Source organism: Clarias gariepinus, chromosome 22 (assembly GCF_024256425.1).
Source record: "Clarias gariepinus isolate MV-2021 ecotype Netherlands chromosome 22, CGAR_prim_01v2, whole genome shotgun sequence".
In the NCBI taxonomy this organism is placed as follows: Eukaryota; Metazoa; Chordata; class Actinopteri; order Siluriformes; family Clariidae; genus Clarias; species Clarias gariepinus.
The window spans coordinates 28612501-28637500 of record NC_071121.1 but is presented as its reverse complement, the minus strand read 5'-3'; the positions used below and the strand labels follow the sequence as shown (position 1 = coordinate 28637500).

The window sequence follows — 25000 nt, the reverse complement described above, 5'->3', positions numbered from 1 at the left end:
TGCTTGCTCAGGACATTTGTAAGAAATGTTCTGGTTCTGGCTGTCGTGTCTCTGACAGAAAGCTGATGTGGTAAAGAAGGCGCAGGAGATGCGGAGGAAGGCGAAGAGCGCCGGAAAGAAGGACGCTCAGAAGAAAAACGAGGCTAGCACGACCCCTAATGCTCCCATAAAGAGAGATAAAACCCCAGTGAAATCCAGCACCACTCCGAATAAACCGTCCGCCTCAGAAACCCCGACTAGGGGACAGACGCCAGCTAAAGATGGGCAGAGGAGGACAGGAACACCCGCCGAAAAAGTGACTTTGGCATCTAGAAAAACAACAGCTCTTGCTGATAAAACAACTCCGAATAAAAAACCTGCCCCGCCCGAAAAGGTCGTCCTGGCCAAGAAAGCCATTGTTGCTAAGGCGAGAAGTGTGGCAAAGAAGAAGAAGGACATCGCCCGGAAGAGGATCCTTACAAAGGCCAGAATGGTCAAAGCCAAAAAGGTGACGGCGCCTAAGCTGAAGATAAAGCTGCCTGTTAGAGAGCAGAAGGGTGAGGTGTGTAATCTGTTCACGTACTCGCGTTCAGCTAATCAGGAGCTATTTGCAATGTTTACTTTTTTTTAACATTAGTATTCTGATATTCTGTCACATTCTATATATTGTAAGTGTGATGTTTTGAAATGTCCGTTGAATGTTGCAGTGTGTTTAATAATGGCGCATGCTTATTTATTACACTGCAGCCAAACCTCAAGAAGCAGCAGCTCTCCCCTGAGACACGGCCGAGAATCAAGGGTTGGGTGAAGGTCACAGATCCTGACAGAAAGCCTGTGCCCCAAACCCGACCCCAAACCCCCTCGACCCGGCTGCAAGCCCCAGTGACCCGAGCCCAAACCCCCTTGACCAGGCTTCAAGCCCCAGTGACCCGACCCCAAACCCCCTCGACCAGGCTGCAAGCCCTAGTGACCCGACCCCAAACCCCCTCGACCAGGCTGCAAGCCCCAGTGACCCGGCCGCAAGCCCCAGCGACCCGACCCCAAACCCCCTCGGCCCGGCCGCAAGCCCCCTCAGCCCGACCCCAAGCCCCGTCAGCCCGGCCACAAACTTCAGAGACCCAGCCCCAGCATCACTTCAGGGTTTGGGAGAAGATCACAGATCCACCGTTACAGAAACCTGAGCCTCGAACCCCGGCGACCCGCTTACAAACTTCAGAAACCCAACTCCGGCACTCCAAGGGTTGGGAAAGGGTCACAGGTCCACAGTTACAGAACCCAGAGGCTCAATCAACAATTCCAGATATTCGGCCCCGGAATGCCAGGGGTCGTGTGCAGGTCACAAAGTCGCAACCACAGCTACAGAACGCTAAGATTCAGCTCCAGACCTCAGAGACAGGGCTCCAGACCTCAGACACTCGCACCACAGAGACTTTTCGCCAAACCCGTGAAACTCGGCTACGGGGTTCAGAGTCTCGGAGAAAGATTGCCAATGCTTTGGTCAGGACCACAGAGCCAGAGCTGAAGGCTCCTGAGACCCGGCAGCGGGCGCCCGAGACCCAACCTAACACCACAGAGACTCACCGGAAGGACACAGAGACACCGGCTCAAACCCTTCAGCCACAGCTCCAGGATGCAGCCACTAAACTCCTGAACCCCAAGACTTGGCTTAGAGTCACAGTGCCTCGACTCCAGAGCCCTGAGACTCACCTCCGCAATCCCGAAATTCGGCTTCAAAACCTCAAACTCTCAGCCTTTAGGCACAAATCCTCAGCTCCCAAACCCAAAGACAGTTCTCAAGTTAAACTCGAAGATGTTGGTCATGACTCTCACGGTGCAGTTCCCAAACCACCAGATTTTTCTCTATTGGAAGTCACCACGTCCACCAAACCCCAAGCTGCTGCTCTGATTGACGTGCCAATGGAGAAAAGGAAAGAAGACAGTCAGGTAGAACTCAGGGTGCTGAGACGGAGGACAGAAGAGCAAAAGGATAAAGAGCAAAAGGATAAAGAGCAAAGGGATAAAGAGCAAAAGATACAGAAGAAAGAGGCCTTGAAGACCCAGCGAGAGGAGGAAGCGAAGGATAGAGAGGGGCGAAGGAAGAGGAAGGACGACATTACAGTCTCCAGTCCTGCAGGTAAACGCACTCAGTCTCAGAACTGTACTCTGATAGGTTACTGTGGCAGTGGGCCGGGTGTTCGTATAGTGTGTGTGTGTGTGTGTGTGTGTGTAAGCGTTTGTGTTTGTGTGTCTTTAGACTCGAAAAGGAAGCGACAAGAAGAAGAACTCCCCTCTCGCTCCTCAGAGCCAGAAAACATCCAGGCAGGAAAAAAGAAAAGTCGAGAGACGGATGAGGGAGGACAGAGAGTGCTGAGACGGAGGACAGAAGAGCCGAAGGATAAGAGGGATGCAGAGGAAGAAACGAATAACAGGCAACGAGAGGATGACTGGAGAAATAGAGAAAATGTGGGAGAAAAGGAGTGCAAGGGAGAGAAAAGGAAGAGGGAGGAGAAGAAGAGGAGGGATGAGGAGGACATGGGGGAGGAGAAGAAGAAGAAGCAGAGGAACGAGGATGCAGTAGAGAAGGTGACTGAGAAGAGAGAGGAGGAGGAGAGTCAGATGGAGAGAATAAAGCAGGAGATGAATGAGAAGGAAAAGGAGACTGAGAGGAGGAAACGAGAAGAGCAGGAGAAAAAGCGAGTTGATGACTTGAGGGAGAAGATGAAGAGAGAAAAGGTGGAAGAGAAGAAAAGAGAGGAGGAAATGAGTGAGAAGAAGCGGAGAGAGGAAGAGATGAAGAGAGAGGAGGAGAAGATGAAGAAGAAAGAGGAGGAGATGAGTGAGATGAAGAAGAGAGAGGAAGAGATGAAGAAAAAAGAGCAGGAGAAGAAGAGAGAGGAGGAGATGATCGAGAAGCTGAAGAAAGAGAAGCAGATGAGTGAGAAGAAGAAGAAAGAGGAGGAGCTGAAGAAGAGGGAGGAGGAGGAGAAGAGAAAAATGAAAGAGCAGGAGGAGAAGAGAAAGAAGGAGGAGGAGGAGAGAAAGAAGAAAGAGGAGGTGATCGAGATGCAGAAGAAAGAGGAGGAAAAAAAAGAGGAGGAGGAGATAGGGAAAAGGAAGAAGAGGGAGGAGGAGATAAAGAAGAAAGAGAAAGAGATGAGGGAGAAGAAGAAAGAGGAGGAGCTGAAGGTGAAGGAGGAGGAAAAGAAGGGAGAGACGGACGACTCTGCGAAACAGAAAGATCTGGAGGATGAAAAGAGAAAGCAAGTAGGAGAAAGAACTCAGACTCCACTAAACACTTTAGGCCACACCCACTTCTTTTTATCTGTTATGTAACTCAATATGTATTTAACCCCCCCTATCTCGATCTGTTAGAGGAGTAGAGTGTTGGCGGAGAGGAGGACGAGTGTGTTGAAGTCTCTGCAGGGGCTCGTCACGTCCACCAGGAGCAGAGCGCAGAGACGGAGCACAGACCGGGTGGACGACAAGAGCGACGGAAAGGACGAGAAGGAGAGAGACGGGAGAGGAGAGACGCTACGGACGGAGGAGTGAGTGAACTCAGGACACTGGGGTTTCCCTCTGAGTAATACCTGTGTGATGACTGTGTGTGTGTGTGTGTGTGTGTATGTGTGTGTGTGTAGGCTGAGAACACACAAAGGAGAAGGGGAGAGAGGGGACAAACAGAAAGGTGAGACACTCTGACCTCGTCATCATCGTAATGTTTATTGTTCTGGAGTTTCTGGGGTGGTTACCTGTGTGTGTGTGTGTGTGTGTGTGTGTGTGTGTGTGTGCTCGCTCCAGCTCCGGCCCTGTCAGTCACAGACTCTCTGCTGTACAGGCTGCACGGAGACATCAGGATCTCCATGACCCTCGACAAGCCTGTAAGACCTTCACACTGTCCTGCTCTCTGATTGGTCATGTTTGTATCGATGCGCTTGTTATGGTTTCCATAGCAACATATTGATAGCAGGGACGTGTACAGCGCACGCTCCACTGATCATAAACAGGTTTAAAATGATGTCAATTTTGTGTGTGTGTGTAAAATCAGTGGAAGGAGTCTCTAATGACTGTGTGTGTGTGTGTGTGTGTGTGTGTGTGTGTGTGCGCGTGCGTTGTGTTTAGGATGTGAATAAGTGTTTACTGGCGTTGGATGAGTTGAGTTCGGTGTCTGTTTCCTCACGACACATTCAGAACCACAGCGAGCTCATCGACACTCTCCGCAAGGTACACACACACACACACACACACACACACACGCCTGTACCAGGTTTATCATTCTAACCATGGCGACTAGCATTAGTCTTTGTTCAGTAATGATCAGGATTTAAACGTGTGTGTGTGTGTGTGTAGATGCGGTGGTTCCGGGGCAGTGAGGCGATCATGTTTAAAGCGTCCATGCTGTATTACCGCTTTAAGAACATTTACCTGATCGGAGAACCGGAGGACACACTCAGCCCCGAGTACATCCACTCACTGCAGGAGGAGAGAGAGACAGGAGGAGCAACACACACCGCAAACTGCTGCTGGTACAAACACACACACACACACACACACACACACACACACTGAACAACTTGTAATAAATAAATGTAGCTGTGTTTGCATTCTCTATATCTCCATGTCATATGCTGTCTGTGTGTAATAAGACTGTGTGTGTGTTTTCTTATAGCAGAGGAGGACCATACACACACCACCAGTCTCAACCAGCACAGGTAGGAAGGAGCAGCAGCGCCCCCCTGAGACACACACACACACACACACACACATGGCTTTGGATGTCTGTAGTTTTCTTCACAGTTCCAGAACCTGAAGATAAAACAGGTGGAAATGTTGATGAACCCTGACCTCCAGGTGTTTGACGCTGTGCTCCTGGTGTGAGTTAATCTGTTAATTAATCTCATCTCATCTGTGTTTCTTTGTAGTGACTCTGGGGCAGAGACCAGCTGACACACACACACACACACACGTTTGGAGTTCTCTGTTGATGTCCAGATGTTAATTGGTGCTCTATGATGCTCAACGACAAGCTTTATATCCAAGACACACACACACACACATGCATTACACTCTTCTCTTACTTGCTCTGAGAATCTGAAAGAACCAGTCCTTTGAGAACACTTTACCGATTAGCATTATGCACATAATGACATGCTAACGATCGATTAGCCTCCATCACCTGTTAGCATTATTAGCATGCTAGCTTCAGAAATGCCTTGAAGTGAACCCCGGCTGGCGGCTGCAGAGACGCACACTAACCCCTGCAGGGAACAGCTGGACTGCGGCTCTGTCTCATTTACAGCATTAAGGGCTCTTCATAACGGGGAGCCTGCGTGCGTGCGTGTGTGCGTCTGTTTTAGATCTTTTTTGTGTACCATGTTTTAATCTTTAATGTGCTTTATATTTAAATCTTAAAGTCACTACTGATTGGCTGAGTGGACACACACACACACACACACACTGTCTTATCTGGGGGGGACGGGTACTAAGATTTAAGACACTAACGTTTCAGTGTTCTGAATTCGTCACGTTCTAATGATGTTATGAAGTAAGATGATGTGAGGTGAGGAACAGGACTGAGAGGGGAAACATCCTGCTCTCGCTTCCCTATATCAGAGGACAGAGGGACAGACAGACGGACAGTGGACTGTAAAAAGACAGACATTTAAATTGGTAGAATATTAGAAATAAAGACAGATGGACACACAGACGGGTCTCCAGACGACTCCTCCTCCTTACTAAAACACGCGTCACTTAATTATTAGCATCGGTTGTTGCCATGAAAGCAGTACAGCTCAACCAACACACACGCAGTATTACAGTGCTTGAGATTAACTGTCAGTGTTTGTGTGTGTGTGTGTGTGTGTGTGTGTGTGTGTGTGTGTGTGTGTGTGTGTGTTTTACTTGACTTTATTCCGTGTTTTGATTTTATTTGTTTTTTGCCCCTCGCTCTGCATTAGAGACAGATCCCGTCTCACACACTTCACCACTACAGCAGCTGCTTTCCTTTCTTTACCTTTTTTCCTGCAGTGTGTGTGTGTGTGTGTGTGTGTGTGTGTGTGTGTGTGTGTGTGTGTGTGTGTATAAAGTTGTATGTTGGAGTGAATGGTTTAGCAGGTAGGTTTAATAATTCTCTGCATTTATTCCATGTTATTTGTGCACATATGGCATTTTAATTAATTTAATTAATTCTTGCACCTTTAAGATTTGTAAACTGCCCTAAACTCAATAATTGACAGTGTGCATATTCCCAAACACACACACACACACACACACTTGCATTGCTTTATGCTACTATCATTAAACTGATTTTCCAGGATTTTAGACTGTAAATAATTTGGTGTGTGTATGTGTTTGTCACTATGTATATCCATGTTGTTTTTGTTTATTGTGAATAAAAAATGTTTACTGTCAACTGACAACCCAACTTTTTTTGGGGCTCTCGTCATCATCATCATTATTATTATTATTATTATTATTATTATTGAGTTAATATTTAATATATCCTGAATTTCTTTAATGTATGTTATTATAACATAATATGATCAAGTCAAACTGGGGCTGAATGAAGGTGTAAAGGCCTGTTTACAGAAAGTGTTAGTCAGTGCGGTGATGAGACTCGGGTCAGTCGCAGTAAAACGTGTGAACTCTTTAAAGACGTCCATGTGTTTGGAAATGATGATCCGGGTCGAGGTGTCTCAGAGATCACAGCAGTCGTTCACGTGAACATGCAGAGTGTGGGACACCAAGTCACTGAAAATCAACAGATAACTTGTGGAAGAGACGTGCGTGTGTGTGTGAACTGTAACTCGGCTGGGAGTTATCGCCACGTCCCCCATACAGTCCTGACCTCGCTCCAACACGTTAATAGAGTTCCTGGGAGGCCGGTGTTTCAGACGTGAATCAGACGGCCTCGGTCGTTAACATAATGAAATAAAGTAATAACTTAGACATGCATCCTGTTCTTGGTTTAAGTCGGTAAAACTTCATTTCCGTTGTAATTAACTCAGATTGTGTAAAAGGTGTGTAAAGCTGAGCTACTTGAGTGCTGCGCTCCTGCAGGGCTGTAATTGGTTGAATGGTGAGGTCGCATCTGATCTGAAAGTGTACGAGTAACTCACGTTGGTGCCAGAAGAGTCTCAAAAATATACACACACACAAATCCAGGGATATTCACACACGAAAGAAGATTTTTACATACACAGTCCGTGATACACTCGTGAATTTGAAACGTTTAAAAATTTTGTACACAGTTCTACATCCGTGAATTGTGTTTCGCATTTGTGAAATGTATATTATGAATATTTATAGATTTATTTTGTGCACGTGAATTGTTCTGTGTTATTCTGTACAATCAAAAGTCCCAGTTTGACCCGAACGTTGTATAACTATTACATTCCTGCACCTCTCCCTCCCTGTGCGCTCTGGAGCCGACTTTCAGAATGTCTGTAGAAATAAAGACATTGTGTGTGTGTGTTTCACCACTAGGGGGCAGAGGTCATACACAACTCCTCTCACACTGCATTAACATTTACATTTAGGCATTTGGCAGACGCTCTTATCCAGAGCGACTTACATTTTTATCTCATTACACATCTGAGCAGTTGAGGGTTAAGGGCCGCACTCAAAGGCCCAACAGTGGTGACTTGGTGGTTGTGGGGTTTGAACCTGGGATCTTCCGAACTGTAGTCCAATGCCTCAACCACTGAGCTACCCCTGGCCCACATCTCAGTGTTAGAGTGTAGAGCCGTGATGGAGAAGCGTTCTTCCTGAGGATCCTCCCTCGTTTGTGTGTGTGTGTGTGTTGATGATGGAGGTGCAGGGCACGGTCTAACCCACAGATGTGCTCAGTGTGAAGGTCAGAGTGTATTATTTAGATCCCCATTAAAGCAGTAAGCAATGAGCCCACTTACCTGTGAATGGGGCGGAGTCATCATGTAATAGACCCCGCCCATCAGGAAGATTGTTCAGGGGTGCAGGGGTGAAGCCTCTGAGAGAAGACAGCAGCTGGAGTTATTAATGTATGTGTGTGTGTGTGCGTGTGCGTGTGTGTGAGGTGGGTGTGCACGTATGCATGCCATGAGGTTTGGTGAGAACAAGGCTTAACATGAGGAATCTGACTTGTTCATGCAGAAATGTTCTGATGGAATTGAGAGATAACTGACACACAGTCACGTGAAGCACTCAGTAAAGTTGTGACACAAAGTGATAATTAATTAATGAAGTAAAGTAAAAAAAACAACAACCATCTATGTAGTAAATAAAACTGTACTCCAGCGCACACACACACACACACACACACACACAAACAAACACTCTGGCCACACTGGACACACACACACACACACTGGGCACACCGGACACACACACACACACACTGGGCACACCGGACACACACACACACACACACTGGGCACACTTGTACTGTAATGATGTGAAGTGAGGATTATAAAAAAGGAAAGAAAGGGCTCATCATCCTCATCCTCATCCTCATCATCCTCATGCTCCTCAGACACGGTGGCGGCGGTGTTATGTGTGGCCCAGGCTTAACTGGAATGCTCTGAAAGGGCGGAGTTGGTCACATGACCTTTACCCAACTAAACTAATTTTCATTTACTGAAGACTAAACTGAAGGCAGACACACACACACACACACACACACACTGCGACTGAAAGGTCTGGTGTTAAGAAACGCCTTTAGTAAAGACGGTCCTTTAGGAAATGAGAGGGTTCTGACCTTTAACCCCGTTTATTCTAAGCATCGAGCCGGTCACTGTGACTTTCCCCGAACCCTCCACACTCGAACATGACCGTCATTCCTCCAGTTTAAAATTATCCCAGTAATGTTCCTGAGGGACCAGTGAAACCAGTACAAGTGTGAGAGTATGAGAGCGACACCACGGGAAACAGTGCTGTGGAGTGTGTGTGTGTGTGTGTGTTCTGCGGAAGCGGGGTGAAATGGTTTAGTAACACTAATGATAAGGTGATATAACCACCGCATGCACGCACAGGAACACACCCTGGGGGTAAAATCACACTGATGGGGTAATTAAGATAGTGACTCGAGTGTGTGAATTTGCTCTGTTCTGTTTAAGGGTATGCTGACTCTGGGCGAGTCGAGGCAGAGCGTGCTCGAGCTGTAAAGCTGCGTGATGACACGTAACCTCACACCTCGTAACACCGCTACAGTAACCTGTGCATGATGGCCTGGGGCCCAAAGTGTGTGGGAATACGCTCTGAAAGACACACACACACACTCACATTCACGGGGCTCAGATACATGACTGTAGAAAAAACAGAGAACCCAGAGGAAACTGTACTCACCCCAAACTGTGTCTCTGTCTCTCTCTACTCTCTCTCTCCATCTATCTCCAGCTCTTCCTGCCATTCTTCTCGCTTTCTCCTTTCCTATTCCCTTCACCCATCCTCAGTTCTTTCCTCCTCATGTCCCAAACTTACTCTTTCTTTTTTTTGTCCACTTCTCTTTCAGGGTGATATATAGAATGATACAGTAATATACAGCGTGATACAGTGATATACAGTGATATACAGAGCAATACAGTAATACAGTGATATACAGAGTGATACAGTGATATACAGAGTGATACATGGTGATATACAGTGATATACAGAGTGATACAGTGATATACAGAGTGATACAGTGATATACAGAGTGATACATGGTGATATACAGTGATATACAGAGCAATACAGTAATACAGTGATATACAGAGTGATACAGTGATATACAGAGTGATACATGGTGATATACAGTGATATACAGAGTGATACATTGATATACAGAGTGATACAGAGTGATATACAGAGTGATACAGTGATATACAGAGTGATATACAGTGATATACAGAGTGATACAGTGATACAGAGTGATATACAGCGTGATACAGTGACATACAGTAATATACAGTGATATACAGAGTAATACAGTGATATACAGAGTGATACATGGTGATATACAGAGTGATACATGGTGATATACAGTGATATACAGAGTGATACAGTGATATACAGAGTGATATAAAGAGTGATATACAGAGTGATATACAGAGTGATACAGTGATATACAGAGTGATCAGAGTGATATAAAGAGTGATATACAGAGTGATATACAGAGCAATACAGTAATACAGTGATATACAGAGTGATACATGGTGATATACAGTGATATACAGAGTGATACAGTGATATACAGAGTGATATAAAGGGTGATATACAGAGTGATATACAGAGCAATACAGTAATACAGTGATATACAGAGCAATACAGTAATACAGTGATATACAGAGTGATACATGGTGATATACAGTGATATACAGAGTGATACAGTGATATACAGAGTGATATAAAGGGTGATATACAGAGTGATATACAGAGCAATACAGTAATACAGTGATATACAGAGTGATACATGGTGATACAGAGTGATATACAGAGTGATACATTGATATACAGAGTGATATAAAGAGTGATATACAGAGTGATACATTGATACAGAGTGATATACAGCGTGATACAGTAATATACAGAGTGATATACAGAGTGATATACAGAGAGAAACGGTATGAACAAGGAGATGAAACATGAATCCATCGGCCTGGTGGGCGTGGTCAGAGTTCGTGACGTCATGTCGGTGTCCCCGGTGCAGTCTGCTACGCGGCGGTTTTGGGGGCGGAACTGAAACTCACACACCGTGTGTAATGCGCAGTGTGTGTGTGTGTGTGTGTGTGTGTGTGCCGGTGAGCTCGTGGGACACGGAGACATGGCTGCTGCGCGCGGACTCGGAGAGGAGAGCACCGAGACTAACGAGGTGAGACACTCACACACACACACACTCACACACACACATAAACACAGGCGCGCGCGCTAAAGCCCGCAATACTGCAGTAACGCGACATCCCAGAATAGTACATCAGGGCCGGTTACTATAGCAACCACATTCACACTGACACAGCGTTCAGTATTATTATTATTATTATTATTACCACACACACACACACACACACGCGCGCGCGGTGCTTTTTATTTCCTCTATCAGCTTTTGGCGTTTTATTCTCAGTAACACCGCAAACCGGAAGTGATCCGGCTTCCCAAGGAGCAACACACACACACTCTGTCTCTCTCTCTCTCTCTCTCTCACACACACACACGTTTGAAATGTATTTGTGTGTGAATGTTGTGTTGTTTAGAATAGAACACAACACACACAGCGCGCGCGACCTTCACGGGAAGAGTGACGTGATGCGTGTCGATGACGTCACATATCTCCAACACACACACACACACACACACACACTAGTGTTAGCTGTTTTAGGAAGTAGATGTGATTTATATACTATCTGGTAAAAAAAAGACACACACACACACACACACACACACACACACACACACACACAGAGTCCAAGAATCACATTAAATTATTTTTGCCCCAGATCTGTAAGTCTTCTCCATCACTTCTCAACACTGGAGTTAAAGTCTGGACTCGTGTGTGTGTGTGTGTGTGTGTGTGTGTATTTGTTTGAGAAAATGATTCCTCGTGCTCCCAGAGCTCTGAGTCTGAGGGAATGAAACCCTCCATAGATGTGATCCTCTGGTGATTCAGTACATTCAGGTGGTCAGCTGACTTCATTTTATTGCCCCATAACGTTACTGAGTCTAGACCTGAGTAACTGATCAACCCCAGATCATAACACTGTCTCCAGAGGCTTGTACAGTGGACACTATGCATGATGGGAGCATCGCTTCATGTCCTTCCCTTCTCACCCTGACACGCCCATCACTCTGGAATAGGGTCGGTCTGGACTCATCAGGTCACATGACCTTCAACCATCACTCCAAAGTCCAGTCTTTATGATCCCGAACAAACTGAGGACTTTTCTCTGATGAGACTCAAAAACGAGTGGTTTTCTGCTGTTTAGTCCCAATCCTATAAATTGTCATCACGTTGTGTGTGTGTGTGTGTGTGTGTGTGTGTGTGTAAATGCTCTTACTTTCACTGTTAAACATAGCTCTGGTTTCTAAATTTTTTTTTCTATAGTGCTATCTGTCGATTATAAAATTTTACACAATTTTAAAATATTCAGATTTACTTGGATAATAAACATGTGATGTTGGAATAAAGAAATGCACGACTAACTGGTTAGAGAAAACAGATTATGCAGTTTTATAATATCTCAAACATTAACATTAAATTTAAATTAAAAAAAAAAATTCTCGAATGGAACTGGCGCTGCATGCTGTGGCTGGGTAGTAAGGGGTATGTGGGCCACCCACTGATAAAGGCGGGGCTCGAACCTGGATTCTCAGATCTAAAGATTAACAACCTAGAGCAGGGGAAGGCATGTTCGGTCCTGAACCGGAGTCGTAGTCGCCGCAGTCCTGCAGATTTGAGCTCCAAACCTGAAGAACGAACTCACCTGCCTGTAGCCTTAGCAATCCTGAAGACCTTGATCAGGTTGTTCAGGTTCAGATGTGTTTAATTAGGGTTGGAGCTGAACTCTCTGTCGGCACTCTACCCCTCACCTAGCGCCTTAGCTACCTGACCCACCGCTTCCGCATCTTTTATTTAATGTAATCTTGTTAAAATAGCTCCTCTTGAAGGTCGCTCGAGCACATGACTTTGGTTTTATCCAAACTTCCATCTAGAATGAACCTTGCTGTTCAGCACACCTGGTTGGTTCCGCAGTCATGTGATTATCCGCGTTAAACGTGCCGTTATCACACACGGCCGGGTAACAGTGCTGTGATTATGGTAAGCCATTAGGGACATTAAAAAGTCCAGATTAAACACATGGGTTACGACTACGTTAATAGTGACACCCCTAGTGTTTTACGGTTAGTGTGAAGTTGAGGTCCAGCTGTTTCCTTGCAGGGGTGAATAATGTCTGGGACAGCTCTTACACACTCATTTCAGCTTCATCTCCTTAGTTGTTGTCTTCGCCTGATGCAGGACAGTAACGTGACTCTTCTGAAACACAGTAACGTCTTTCGCACGACTTCACACGCGGCTGTGTACGAAATGAGACGCTCCATCACGGCCTCGTCAGTATTTCATTAATTAAACCCAGTTTTTTTGGGGCGTAAACGTAAACTCTCTGAGTGATTTATTGTTTATAAATTGTGTTGTGGTTTGTTGTTTAATATCAGAACAGGACAATGTGTGTGTGTGTGATTGTGTGTGTGTGTGTGTGTGTGTGTGCTTGCATGCAGGAGTGTGTGTGTGGGTGTGTGTGTGCGCTTGCATAAATGAGTGACATGTTACTTAAGGATGACAGTTCCGATTAAGAGCCTCGCCCTCAGCGGTGTGTTATTTATTACAAATGGATCATTTTGAGATTTTCCCTGACAGTGATGAGTGATGTTTATCTGACTAACGGGGGCTGTTCATGTGCAGTCTATCTGTCTCTGCCATGTCTCACACACACACACACACACACACACTACATGCACGGATATGTTCACAGACAAAATATTCCTAATTATGCTTTTTATTGTGTGTGTGTGTGTGTGTCACATGGCTGTTGCTCAGGCAAGGATAACAAACACTCTTTTATTTTCTCTCATGTCCGATTGTAAACTGACCTGGTCCAGACCCTAGATGAGTGTGTGTGTGTGTGTGTGTGTGTGTGTGTGTGAAGAGGATTGAACAAGCTGTAATGCTGTAACAAAGGTAATCCACTTAAATTAATACCCCATGGACACACACACACACACACACACACACACACACACACACACACAGCTAGACTCATTACAGGTCAGGTATATGTGTGTGTGTGTGTGTGTGTGTGTAATACTGTGTATGTATTTGTCTCTACAGTCACAATATGTGTGCAGTTTTCTTTATAATCTTTAGGCAAACTATCTTGCATGCTAATTAGCTGAGGTTATAAACGTGTTGCGACGAGGACACTCTACACACTATTGAACGTCATGGGGAAGTCCTCACACCGTCTCCACCACCTGGTGGTCAGACAGAGAAGCACGCTCTATAAGAGAATCGTACAGGAAGTCTTTCCTGCCTGTTGTGGGGGTGATGGGGGTGGGTTGGGTGGTGAACCTTCAGGATACAGGTTTAGCGTTGCAGTAAACAGGCGTGTAGGCTTGGTCTCCGTGTCTCTTTAATTTTAGCGTTAGCTTGCTAATGTACTCTGCGTTCCTCATTCAATTGTATCATCAGTGCTCCAGCTGCCGTATCAAGCTAATTTCCTTTTTTGAAACAATAACCGTATCTGTTTTTCTGATTATATCCAACTATCTGTCTGTCTCCAGCCTGAGGAGCTAATGACAGGAGGTTTAGCTTGCTAGCATGTAATCGGTGTCAAAGATCAGTAATATCAACGTTAACCTCAGACGTGCTAATGGAATACTACCAAAAATTTTTGAGTGCTTACCAAATCTCTACAGCTCGCAGCTGCCGTCTTGGAGTTATGTCAACATGCCTCACAAACAAGGGAAAGGTGTGAGAGTTTTAATTACTAGACGCTAGGGCTGGACCGTATCCAAGCTTAAATGCTTAATACTATTAGGCTGGGGCCCACACGGTTCAGATCGCCGAGGGCGTGCGTAGGTCTGGGGTGGAGCTTCCTGTAAAATCTTTTTTCAGTGAACATGTCACACGCAGAAATCTTTCTAGACGTTCAAGTTAACTGTAATGCCGTTGATATTAACATGGGAATAATGTCATAACTTAGGTGATAAACTTGGTGAATAGAAGGCGTGATATGATAAATCAAAGATATTCAGAATTCTTTATTAAACAGAGTTGCTCGCACACACACACACACACACACAGAGTACAAAAATGTATTGTTTAAACGCCTTCACTTCCTCATGGAGCGCAAGAGAGTGTGAAGGTTTTATGGCAGTCCAGTAAAAATATTATAAACCATCCAAAAAATAAGTTTTAATAACCTTCCACCATGCGAAGATGCGCGAAGCAAAATAACCATCTTAAAAGCTGGTGTTCTGTCAATTTTTGCTGCCTTGTAAAAATTTGCTACTGTAGCGTCAATTGATGGCAAAGTCTATCGATTCGTGCTACCTTATCGAAAAAGAATGCTAAAGGGAGTAACCGTACTGTAAAAGGAGGCGGAGCATGTTTTAATACTTTATTATAACGTCCTGTATGTTGGAGAAATTGGGGCAGCATATTCTGATAGACAAACGTCCCTATCAGATAATGATTGAATTACGATTCAATTATTGTCACATGGAACTTACAGTTTTTTCAGAACTTACTTTTTCTCGCACATTTCTGGTGCAGGGTCAGCCAGAGTACAGCGCCCCCTGGAGCAGACGGTGGTAATAGCCTTGCATAAGAACTCGGAGCTGTTTCCAAATTCGTCGGCTGGCGCACATGCATGAACATGGAGTAGTAAAAAATGATAGGTAGCTTGTCTTGACAGAACACCTGCTGTGTTTACAGTAGAAAAAGGACATGATTGGTCGTTGACCTGACAGTGTAAAGCAGCAATTTCAAAATGAGTGAATATTTACAAGAGACAGTCCAGTCCATCAGTTTAAACACTGAAAGTCTCGTCTCTGTGGTACGCATCAACAATTTTCACATGTTTTTATTTACATTTCACACACAACGTCCCAACTTTATTGGGGTTTGTATTAAAAATGCGTGTGTGTGTGTGTGTGTGCAGTCCAAAATAAGACCAGATCAGAGAACGAACAAACTGGAAGCCGAGTAACTCCCCTGAAGTTCATGATGTTGATGTGTATGTGTGTGTTTGTTTGTTCAGTGTTGCAAAGTTGCAGTACAAAGGGCAAAATAATAAATAATGTAGTAAGATAATTTACTTTTCCACACACACACGCACGCACGCACACACACACACACACCACAGTATGACAGTGGAGTCTGACAGTGTGTAACTACCAGAAGTGCTGATGTAAACACGTTTTATAATTACATGGTGTCTGGCTGACTCTGGCCATTACCCATAATGCACTGGGGGAGGACGTACAGGTTTGTTTTACGAGGGTCACATGTCATCCTCCAGGCGTGAGGCGCGGTTCTCCTCGCACATTTAGAGTCGAGAGAGAAATGTGAACCCGAGCTCGGTCCTCTCCGCAGGGGGTTCGGTCAGAAAGACGGATGGGCGGAGCTTAAGCTCAATGCTGTTATTGTGTCTCCCTGAGTAGCGAGAGCGATGTGAGTCAGGACACGAGCTCAGGGTGGCCCTGCAGCATAAAGCCTCAATAAACATGGGCCTCTGACCCCACAGCGGCACCTGGAGCTCGCCGAGACACACTACACCCTCGCTGCAGGGGGGAGGGGCTTATAACTAACGACGGTGTCACAGTCGAGAGACTAGGAGCCTGGAGTGGCAGCAGCTTAGTGTCTGTGTAGTGTTCAGTCTGTCTGGTCTTCTATACGGTGTTTATACACACACACACACATACACACACATAAACACACACACATAAACACACACACATACACACACACACATACATACACACACACATACATACACACACATACATACACACACCTATACTGGTGTTTGTGATTTATAAGGACTTTGATGGCCAAACCGGTCGATAAAAAAATGATATTTTAGTGGTATATAAGGACTTCCCCGCCCCCTCCTAAAAGTACCCGCCCCTGTCAAAATTAGGGTTAACTAAGGCCTATCCGATTTATAACGCCATGCAGTTTACAACACACAGAAAAAGTAAATTCGCTGGTTTATAGGAACAGATGTGTTTTACTGGCACATTATAGCAAACAAAACACAAACATGACAAACAAAATCTCAGGTACCTTGAGAAACTTCAGGAGGTGTTTCAGTGGGCACCTGCAAGACATAAGCAATGCACTGATAAGAAAACTCAACAGTTCTTAAGCACATACCCAAAATTCTAATTATACGGCCAGCAAACATCTGAAGAAAATACAATGATGTTTATTCTAAGTAAAGCTGCTTTATAACTACTACTTTAGGACAATTAAAAAAAGCTATATACAGTTAAAACCAGATATTTACATACACTCTACATACAAAAATTATTAAAAAACACACAAAAATCTTTTTTGTTCCTTTACTGTCAAACATTAAATTAGAGTAAAACAGGAAAAGTTTTGGACCCTTTTTTCAGTAAAGAAAAAGAACTTTGTTTTTGTGTTTTTTTTTTTTTCTGAAGGTCTATGTAAATATCTGGTTTTAACTGTAAATAAGGTTTCATTGACTTAAATTGAACAAGTAGTTCAGGTGTACATTCTCAAGTTTTATAAAAGGTAGTTTTATATATGTTGGTGTAAATATGAAAAACATTTTACCTATAATCTCCCTGAATTGTACATCTGCAGTTTTAATAAGAAGGTCAAATACTGTAAATAATGTCTAACAAATCCATCAAAATATTCAAATACCTGTTCAAGTCCTTGTGTTGATAAGCAAAAGCTCAGCTCCTCTTTAACAGGATAAACCTGGAAATATTAAGAATAGAAAACATCCAGGTATTAGAATGATATCTCAATAGGTAAAGACTACAGGTAATCATTTTCTTGAATCATGTAAATATTACCTTCTCCCCACCGTTCTTCTCAATATAATTCTGCTTCTCTGAGGACAATTGGGCCATATCAAGGGTAACCTGAAATTCAGGAAAAAGAAAAATATTCAACTACAGGCAAAGGGTTTGAATATTAAATAAGAATTAGATCTTCTGAACAACCTTTTCCAGTTCTTTAGGATGGGCACACTCGACTCCATTACCACCGATACTTCCACTTCAGCTCTGAAAGCAGCTACAGGAAGGTAAAACACTGCACTAAATTTGTATGTCAACAGTTCTCACAAACACGACTTTACTCGAATCGGGAAACTAGCAGATGATACGAACGTTTCCCAAACAGAAGCCGTGGGTGGATAAAACCATCCGCGACATATACCGGTGAGGCCGAACCATCTCTCCCGATCACCATTACACACTTACAATAACACGGACTTGGACTTACATACGCACTCATACACACACATGCATTACACACATTATTTATATTTGTATATATTGGTTTGTGGTGCACCTTGTTTGTTTATAGGTTTGTTTGCCTTTTTTACATAATACACTTGGCTTGATTTGGTAATTGTTGTTGAGTCTCGTCTTTACTTGCTCCGCGCCGATTGCACAACACCGGAAGTAAGTGTTATTAGCCTATATCTAGATTTAAGACCCCGATTTTGTGTAATTAGCTCTAAAATAAAATCTGAGCGTTACAACACTGGACCCACTACAGTTTGCATACCGCCCGAACTGTTCCACAGACGATCTCATATCCTCCACACATCACTCACTCACCTGGACACTCGGAAAGTGAATTATGTTATCTTCATTGAAGTGAATTATGTTATCTTCATCGACTACAGCTCTGCATTTAATGCTATAATTCCCTCCACACTCACCACAAAGCTGGAGCACCTGGGACTCAGCTCATCAATGTGTCAGTGGATCTCCAATTTTCTGACTGGCAGACCACAGGCAGTAAGGATGGGCGGACATGTCTCAGCCTCACTCACTCTCAGCACTGGAGCCCCCCAGGGTTCTGTTCTGAGCCCCCTGCTGTACTCTTTGTACACCCACGACTGCGTGGCCACTACCAACTCCACCACCGTCATTAAGTTTGCTGACGACACTGTCGTGGTGGGCCTGATCACGAACAACGATGAGTCGGGCTACCTACAGGAGATTGGAAATCTGGAGAACTGGTGCCAGAGGAACAATCTCCTCCTGAACGTCAGCAAGACAAAGAAGTACAAAGCAGGAGAGGAACTACCAGACCCCCATCATCAACAGGAGCCCAGTGGAGAAAATGGACAGTTTTCACATCACACAGGACCTGTCATGGTCCTGTCACATCAACACCGTGGTAAAAAAGGCCTGACAGCGTCTCTACCACCTCAGACGCTTGAGAGACTTCAGACTGCCCTCTAAGGTGCTCAGGAATTTCTACTCCTGTACCATAGAGAGCATCCTGACGGGAAACATCACGACCTGGTTCGGGAACAGCACCATGCAGGACAGACGAGCTCTACAGAGGGTGGTGCGATCAGCTGAGCGCATCATCCGCACCGAGCTCCCTGACCTGCACTCGATCTACAGCAGGCGGTGCTGGACCAAGACCAGGAAGATAGTGAAGGACCTCAGCCATCCCAACAATGGACTGTTCTCTCTGTTGTGGTCTGGAAAGCGATTCCGCTCCCTGAAGGCCAACACAGAGAGACTAAGGAGGAGCTTCTTCCCGCAGGCGATACGGTCTCTCAACCACATCACAACACAGGACTAATAACATCTTTTTAAACTTCCAACATTGACTGGACAATCATATACACATTCATACACACTTGCACTACATATTTAGATTTTTATTCTGGACCATTGCACAAGACACTTTAATAAGTCACGTTTTATGCATATTTGCACAACCATTAGCCAATTTAAAATTTTATATATATATACTTTTTCTTCTATATTTCTATATTTTGTAATATCTTTATTATGCCCTTATTTGTACAGTTTATTTTACTAGTTAAATTTATTTTCTTTAGTATTTCTCTTTATCCATATTTATTTCTTATGTATTTTTTATTTTTTTTAAGGTCACTTTTTACGACACTGAGAGCCGCAAAGTAGTCTGCACATTATAGGAGGTGTTGTAGAGTGTATACAGGTTTTTGTAGTTTTAAACGGTGAAAAAGTGAAATGCTAAAATCAGCGGCAGTTATGTGAAGCTTTAATGCACATGAACAAAACCTATAGATGCATGACGTTATTCTAATCACTCTGCTCCAATCACAACTGATTAAAGCTCCTATAATAGAGCTGTGTAGGTCAGTAATAATCTGATCAACATGACTTTAAGTAAAACGAGAGGATGAGAGAGTTTTGCTTGTGGAGAAGGGAGTAAAATGTAAAGAAATAATTAAATTAATATTCTGTCCCACTCTTACCTCTAAAGATAAAAAGTGAATTGGTGCAATATGTAAAAGCACCAGAGTAACCAGTCAGTTTGTCACACGTACCCCTGAGGAGTGAGAAACATGGGAATACGCCATGCTAATGAAACGATGAAGTGCTGCTCATAACAAGGAAACAAGAAAACAGTTCACTTAAATAACTTAATATAAGATAAAATGTATATATGAATATAATAATTTTAATATGTGTGTGCCATGGATTATGCATTCATGCTTCATGGTGGGGAAATGTGCATGATCTGTGAAGTTTAATTTATTATTTCGGACTGCCGGAATTAGTAACCAGAGAAAAAGTTTTCCTTTTTTTCCATTTTTGTCTAAACATGTCTGTTATGTCATTTAGGAATCGCAGTAGGAGCGATTTCCGACTCTGAGACGCTTGGTGAACATGAGCCCTGATCATTAGTGCTAAACTTTGAGGGCATCATGATATATTCTTCGCCTCCGCTCACATTCTTCTCTGCTTATGAGATCCCCTCTGTACTCCAATAGGAAATCTCCCTTATCAAAGTCAGTACAACTGAACACACCTCTCCCTAAACAAGAGGAGGACAGCATGTCATGTACCTGAGACATCAATCAGTAATTAAACAATCCCACCTGAACATGTAACACTTACCTTTAAACTCATTTATAAACCGAGCTTCCAGACCATCTTGATCTTTCTTCTTAAGGCTGAAGTGTGTGGCCTCCTCCAGTGGACTGGGCTTCCTCCTCCTCCTCCTCCTCCTCCTCATCATCGTGTTTTAATCAGACTGTTTCACAGAGGAAAACCTCCTTTATACCACTTCATTTATGGTCAACTTCATATTAATCTGTGTTTATTTATAATTTGTGTTAATTTATATGTTTATCTTAACCAGAACGCTGTACTGTGAGTCCCCCTCCCCCCCCCTCCCCCAAACAAAGACTGTAGTCATGACAACGCGCTAGTGCAACACTTATATGTACCCGCGCGCGCCTTTAACACCGCACGAGACACTTTCTGACGTTTAACTGACATAAACAAACCAAACTAACTCACGTGCAGTAATTAAACCGATTAAACGGAGTTATAACTCACCTTTCATATGCCAGCGGTTTCCGACACCGATGTCCTCTTCTCCAGGGTGCAGAGAGTCCAAACACGATATTAATTCGTCATGTATTATATTACTTTACAAACTCCATAGATAAAACCCCGCTGTATTAAATCACCCGAATGCTGCACAACTGTGTCTTTAAGGAAGTCCCGCCTCCAAGACATTATTGGTGCGCGTTCCCTTAGCAGAAGCGCTTCTCCCACTACTGCTAGCCAATCACCAATGAGGATTCTTGTACCAGCCAATCAGAGACCAGGAAAATTGACACTTGTGTATAAATGCAAATTTTTTATGTAGTAGGTGCAGTTCCGCGACCAGGCTACAGGGGCGCATGGAGGGGTTAGAGAACACACAGTGTGTGGTCTATAAGGAGATAGCCCCAAAAACGGTACAGAATTGATCACTGGACTTAGATAATTGCTTCTACGTTGCCGGAATTATAAGGACATGGCCCCTGTCTTCATAAACCCAAATGTCCCCTTAATGCTGGTGCGTATTTAGGTCCTCGTAAACCACAAAAACCAACACATACACACGCACACATACAAACACATACACACACACACACATACAAACAAACACACTCACACATGTATTCATTCATTCGTGTGAATTTCACAGAAAAGAAAAGAAGAGATCTCACGCAGAGAGAAGTGTGCGTGTGTGTCTGCGTGTGTGTCTGCGTGTGTGTCTGCGTGTGTGTCTGCGTGTGTGTCTGCGTGTGTGTTTGCGTGTGTGTTTGTATGCGCGTGTGTATGTGTGTGTGTGTGTGTATTCTTTGCATCAGTCTTATTTGCTCAGAAAGTGTCTCTCACATCTCACAACTTTCACAGTATTGTTAAGAATAATTAATAACTGAAAGAATAGCCTCATTAAACCTGCGGATTCTTAACAATACTACTATTAATAATAATAATTATTATATTAATATTAATAATGATTATGACGATTATTATTAATGACTATTATTATTATTATTATTGTTATTAATAATAATAATTATTATTATTAATGATGATGATTATTATTATGATTCACTTTATTCTTAATGTAGTTTTCTCCACTTAAAGGCCAGAGAGTGGCGTCACGGGGGTGTAGGGGTTAGCACTGTTGCCTTGCACCTCCAGGGTCCTGGTTCGATTCCCGCCTCGGGGTGTGTCAGTTTCCATGTGGGTGTGTTCCCTCGGGGTTCTCTGGTTTTCTCCCACATTCCAAAGACACGCAGATTATTATTAATCTGATTGATTTTCCCATATTGGCTGTAGTGTGTGTATATGTGTGTGTACCCTGACTCGTACCCTACGTCTCATGGGATAGGCTCCGCCCACCCATGGCCCTGTATACAGACGGTGAAGGCAAACGACAGATTAAATATAACGTCCTGCTAAAGTGCTCTATTGTACTCCATCCTCTATACCTCATACCGTTATCCTTCTCAGGGGCTCACATGGGCATGAGATCAAACACCTCTGTAACTCCTCCCACCTTCAGATATCTAAGTCCCGCCCTGCTCTCAGTTTTGCAGTTGATTCCTTTATCTCACTACAGCAGGATCTCCAGCAGGAGGCTTTTCCAGTGTCTTTAAAGCGGTGCTGAGAACCACACCCCTCCTGTCCTGCCGTCTCTCCACTGACTCCCATAAAATCAGTCCTGCTCTTCACTGCATCCTCGCTCAAGTCCTCGCTCAAGTCCCCCCTCAAGTCCCCCCTCAAGTCCTCGCTTAAGTCCCCCCTCAAGTCCTCGCTCAAGTCCTCCCTCAAGTCCTCGCTCAAGTCCTCCCCATCTCCAAGCTAGAGTTAGTGCGACGCAGAGATGTTTTGAGACCGTCCTCATTTTTTATATATATTTAAAAGGGTCTGAGGAGGGGCCACAGGAGATCGGGTCAGGCCTGAGTTCTGATCGGGTCGACACCAAATTAAGACCCAGAGACACTGATGCAATATTGCGACTGTGTAAAAACACAACTCTTCACCATTACACACTCTCTCAATCAAACGTCTAGCCTTGAACACACACACACAGAGGATTTCCGTGACACACACCTCTTGATGCCAAGCCTTTGTATTGTTTTGAGGTTGACAGTAATCCTGGTCTGGTCTTCGTGCCTAGTCTTGCCTAATCCTGGGTTTAAATTGAAGCGATTAGCGGACCGCCATGCTAACTCTCACAAACATCCTGAGTGGTGTAGATGTTAACCTGAGAGGAAGATGAGATGAGTGAGGTTCAGCGTGAGAGCATAAACTTTTTCTTGGTGCTCATCTCTGCACTCTTCTGTATGATCTGCTCATGCTCACGTACATGCGCACACACACACACACATTTGGTACTGTTCTTGATCTACTGTAGAAGAATGCAGGAGTCTGGTTCCTCTCATGGTTCCTCTCATGGTTCCTCTCATGGTTCCTCTCATGGTTCCTCTCATGGTTCCTCTCGTGGTTTCTCCTGAGCATGGTAATGAAGTGTCGGGTTATAAGAGCTGCATGAAGAGAACCTAAATCAATTATCTTTGATTTATCTTCAGCTAAAGTGTGTGTGTGTGTGTGTGTGTGTGTCTGCAGGACTGCTTTGAAGATGCCTACGATCGAATCCCAGTGTGAGTACACCATCGTTTAATTTCTTATATAATGTTCCAGAGATTTAAAGTGTTATACTGTAGAAAATATGCAATTTGGTAACATGAGTAACATTGTGGAATGTGTGTGTGTGTGTGTGTGTGTGTAGAGCCTCCAAGATGGACCTGAAGTCGTCTATAGAGGAGTGCACTCTGGCTCTTAACCTGCTGCTGAACAACAAGTTCACTGAAGCTCTGGACGTCCTCAGACCCTGGTACCCACACACACACACACACACACACACACACAAGCTTTAGTAGAGTTGTTCTCTTTAAATCCGTTGTGTGTGTGTGTGTTACAGGTATAAGGAGAGTGTGTATCACGCTCTGGGTTACAGCAGTATACTGGTGATGCAGGCAGGAATGACCTTCGAGCACAAGGACATCCAGGTTGCCATGACGGCCATCAAAGAGTCTCTGCAAACCTGCCAGAAGTAATTATGGGATTGAGTTCAGGGATTGAGTGCAGCAGGCTGGGTCCTGCAGGCCAAGCTCACCGCATGTGTGTGTGTGTGTGTGTGTGTGTGTGTGTGTGTGTGTGTGTGTGTGTGTGTGTGTGTGTGTGCAGGTTCAGGAAGAGAAGTTCGATGGTGGACTCGCTCTCCAGTTTGGTCTATAAACACACACCTAATGGCCTGAAAGCAGGTGTGTTTGTGTCATGATGTTGGTTGTCATGGAAACTGTAGACTGTTTAAAACAAACAAACAAAAACATAATTTCTCAGAAATTCTTCTCTTTTTATAATCACTGACATGACCCCGTCCAGGTAGCCACGCCCCCTGACACACAGCCCCGCGTCTAGTAGTGGATAAAAAAAAATGCAGACGTTCCACATTAACAAATCCTGGAGTCGATTCTGAACGAAGAAACATTCATGGTTTAGCCACCATGAACACACACACACACACACACACACACACACAGTAAGAAAAACGAGCCTGTTTCTGCTGTAATCGCCTCACATTTCTAATAATGCCGCTGTGTGTGTGTGTGTGTGTGTGTGTGTGTGTGTGTGTGTGTTACAGAGGAGATGCACGCAGAGATTTGTTATGCTGACTGTCTGCTACAATATGCCGCGCTGACCTTTATACAGGTCAGTCTCTGCACAATGTGTGTGTGTGTGTGTGTGTGTGTGTGTGTGTGTGTGTGCGTGTGTGCAGTGATATGTGTTTGCTCTGTCCGTGGCAGGATGAGAACATGATCAGCTTCATTAAAGGAGGAATGAAAATCCGCACCAGCTATCAGATATACAAGTGAGTCCAGACACACACACACACACACACACACACACACACACACACACACACCTAACAGGTATACAC

General features: G+C 44.2%; 2 protein-coding genes across 2 annotated transcripts in view; both read left to right on the top strand.

Moving 5' to 3' along the window:
* LOC128510687 (golgin subfamily A member 6-like protein 25) overlaps positions 1-5838 on the top strand; it is an 8263-nt gene extending 2425 nt beyond the window's left edge. The window contains exons 5-14 of the mRNA XM_053483145.1: positions 59-541; positions 727-2113; positions 2234-3243; positions 3352-3524; positions 3618-3664; positions 3778-3857; positions 4099-4200; positions 4327-4502; positions 4646-4688; positions 4899-5838. Coding sequence (XP_053339120.1) covers positions 59-541; positions 727-2113; positions 2234-3243; positions 3352-3524; positions 3618-3664; positions 3778-3857; positions 4099-4200; positions 4327-4502; positions 4646-4688; positions 4899-4901 — 3504 coding nt within the window. The 3' untranslated portion in view covers positions 4902-5838. The remainder of the gene's footprint in view (positions 1-58; positions 542-726; positions 2114-2233; positions 3244-3351; positions 3525-3617; positions 3665-3777; positions 3858-4098; positions 4201-4326; positions 4503-4645; positions 4689-4898) is intronic.
* Positions 5839-10689: 4851 nt separating this feature from the next.
* The window catches only part of LOC128510552 (tetratricopeptide repeat protein 39B), a 22635-nt gene continuing 8324 nt past the window's right edge, over positions 10690-25000 (top strand). Inside the window, exons 1-7 of the mRNA XM_053482927.1 lie at positions 10690-10801; positions 23626-23660; positions 23789-23893; positions 23981-24112; positions 24247-24323; positions 24704-24771; positions 24867-24931. Of these exons, the coding sequence (XP_053338902.1) occupies positions 10754-10801; positions 23626-23660; positions 23789-23893; positions 23981-24112; positions 24247-24323; positions 24704-24771; positions 24867-24931 (530 nt within the window). The 5' untranslated portion in view covers positions 10690-10753. The remainder of the gene's footprint in view (positions 10802-23625; positions 23661-23788; positions 23894-23980; positions 24113-24246; positions 24324-24703; positions 24772-24866; positions 24932-25000) is intronic.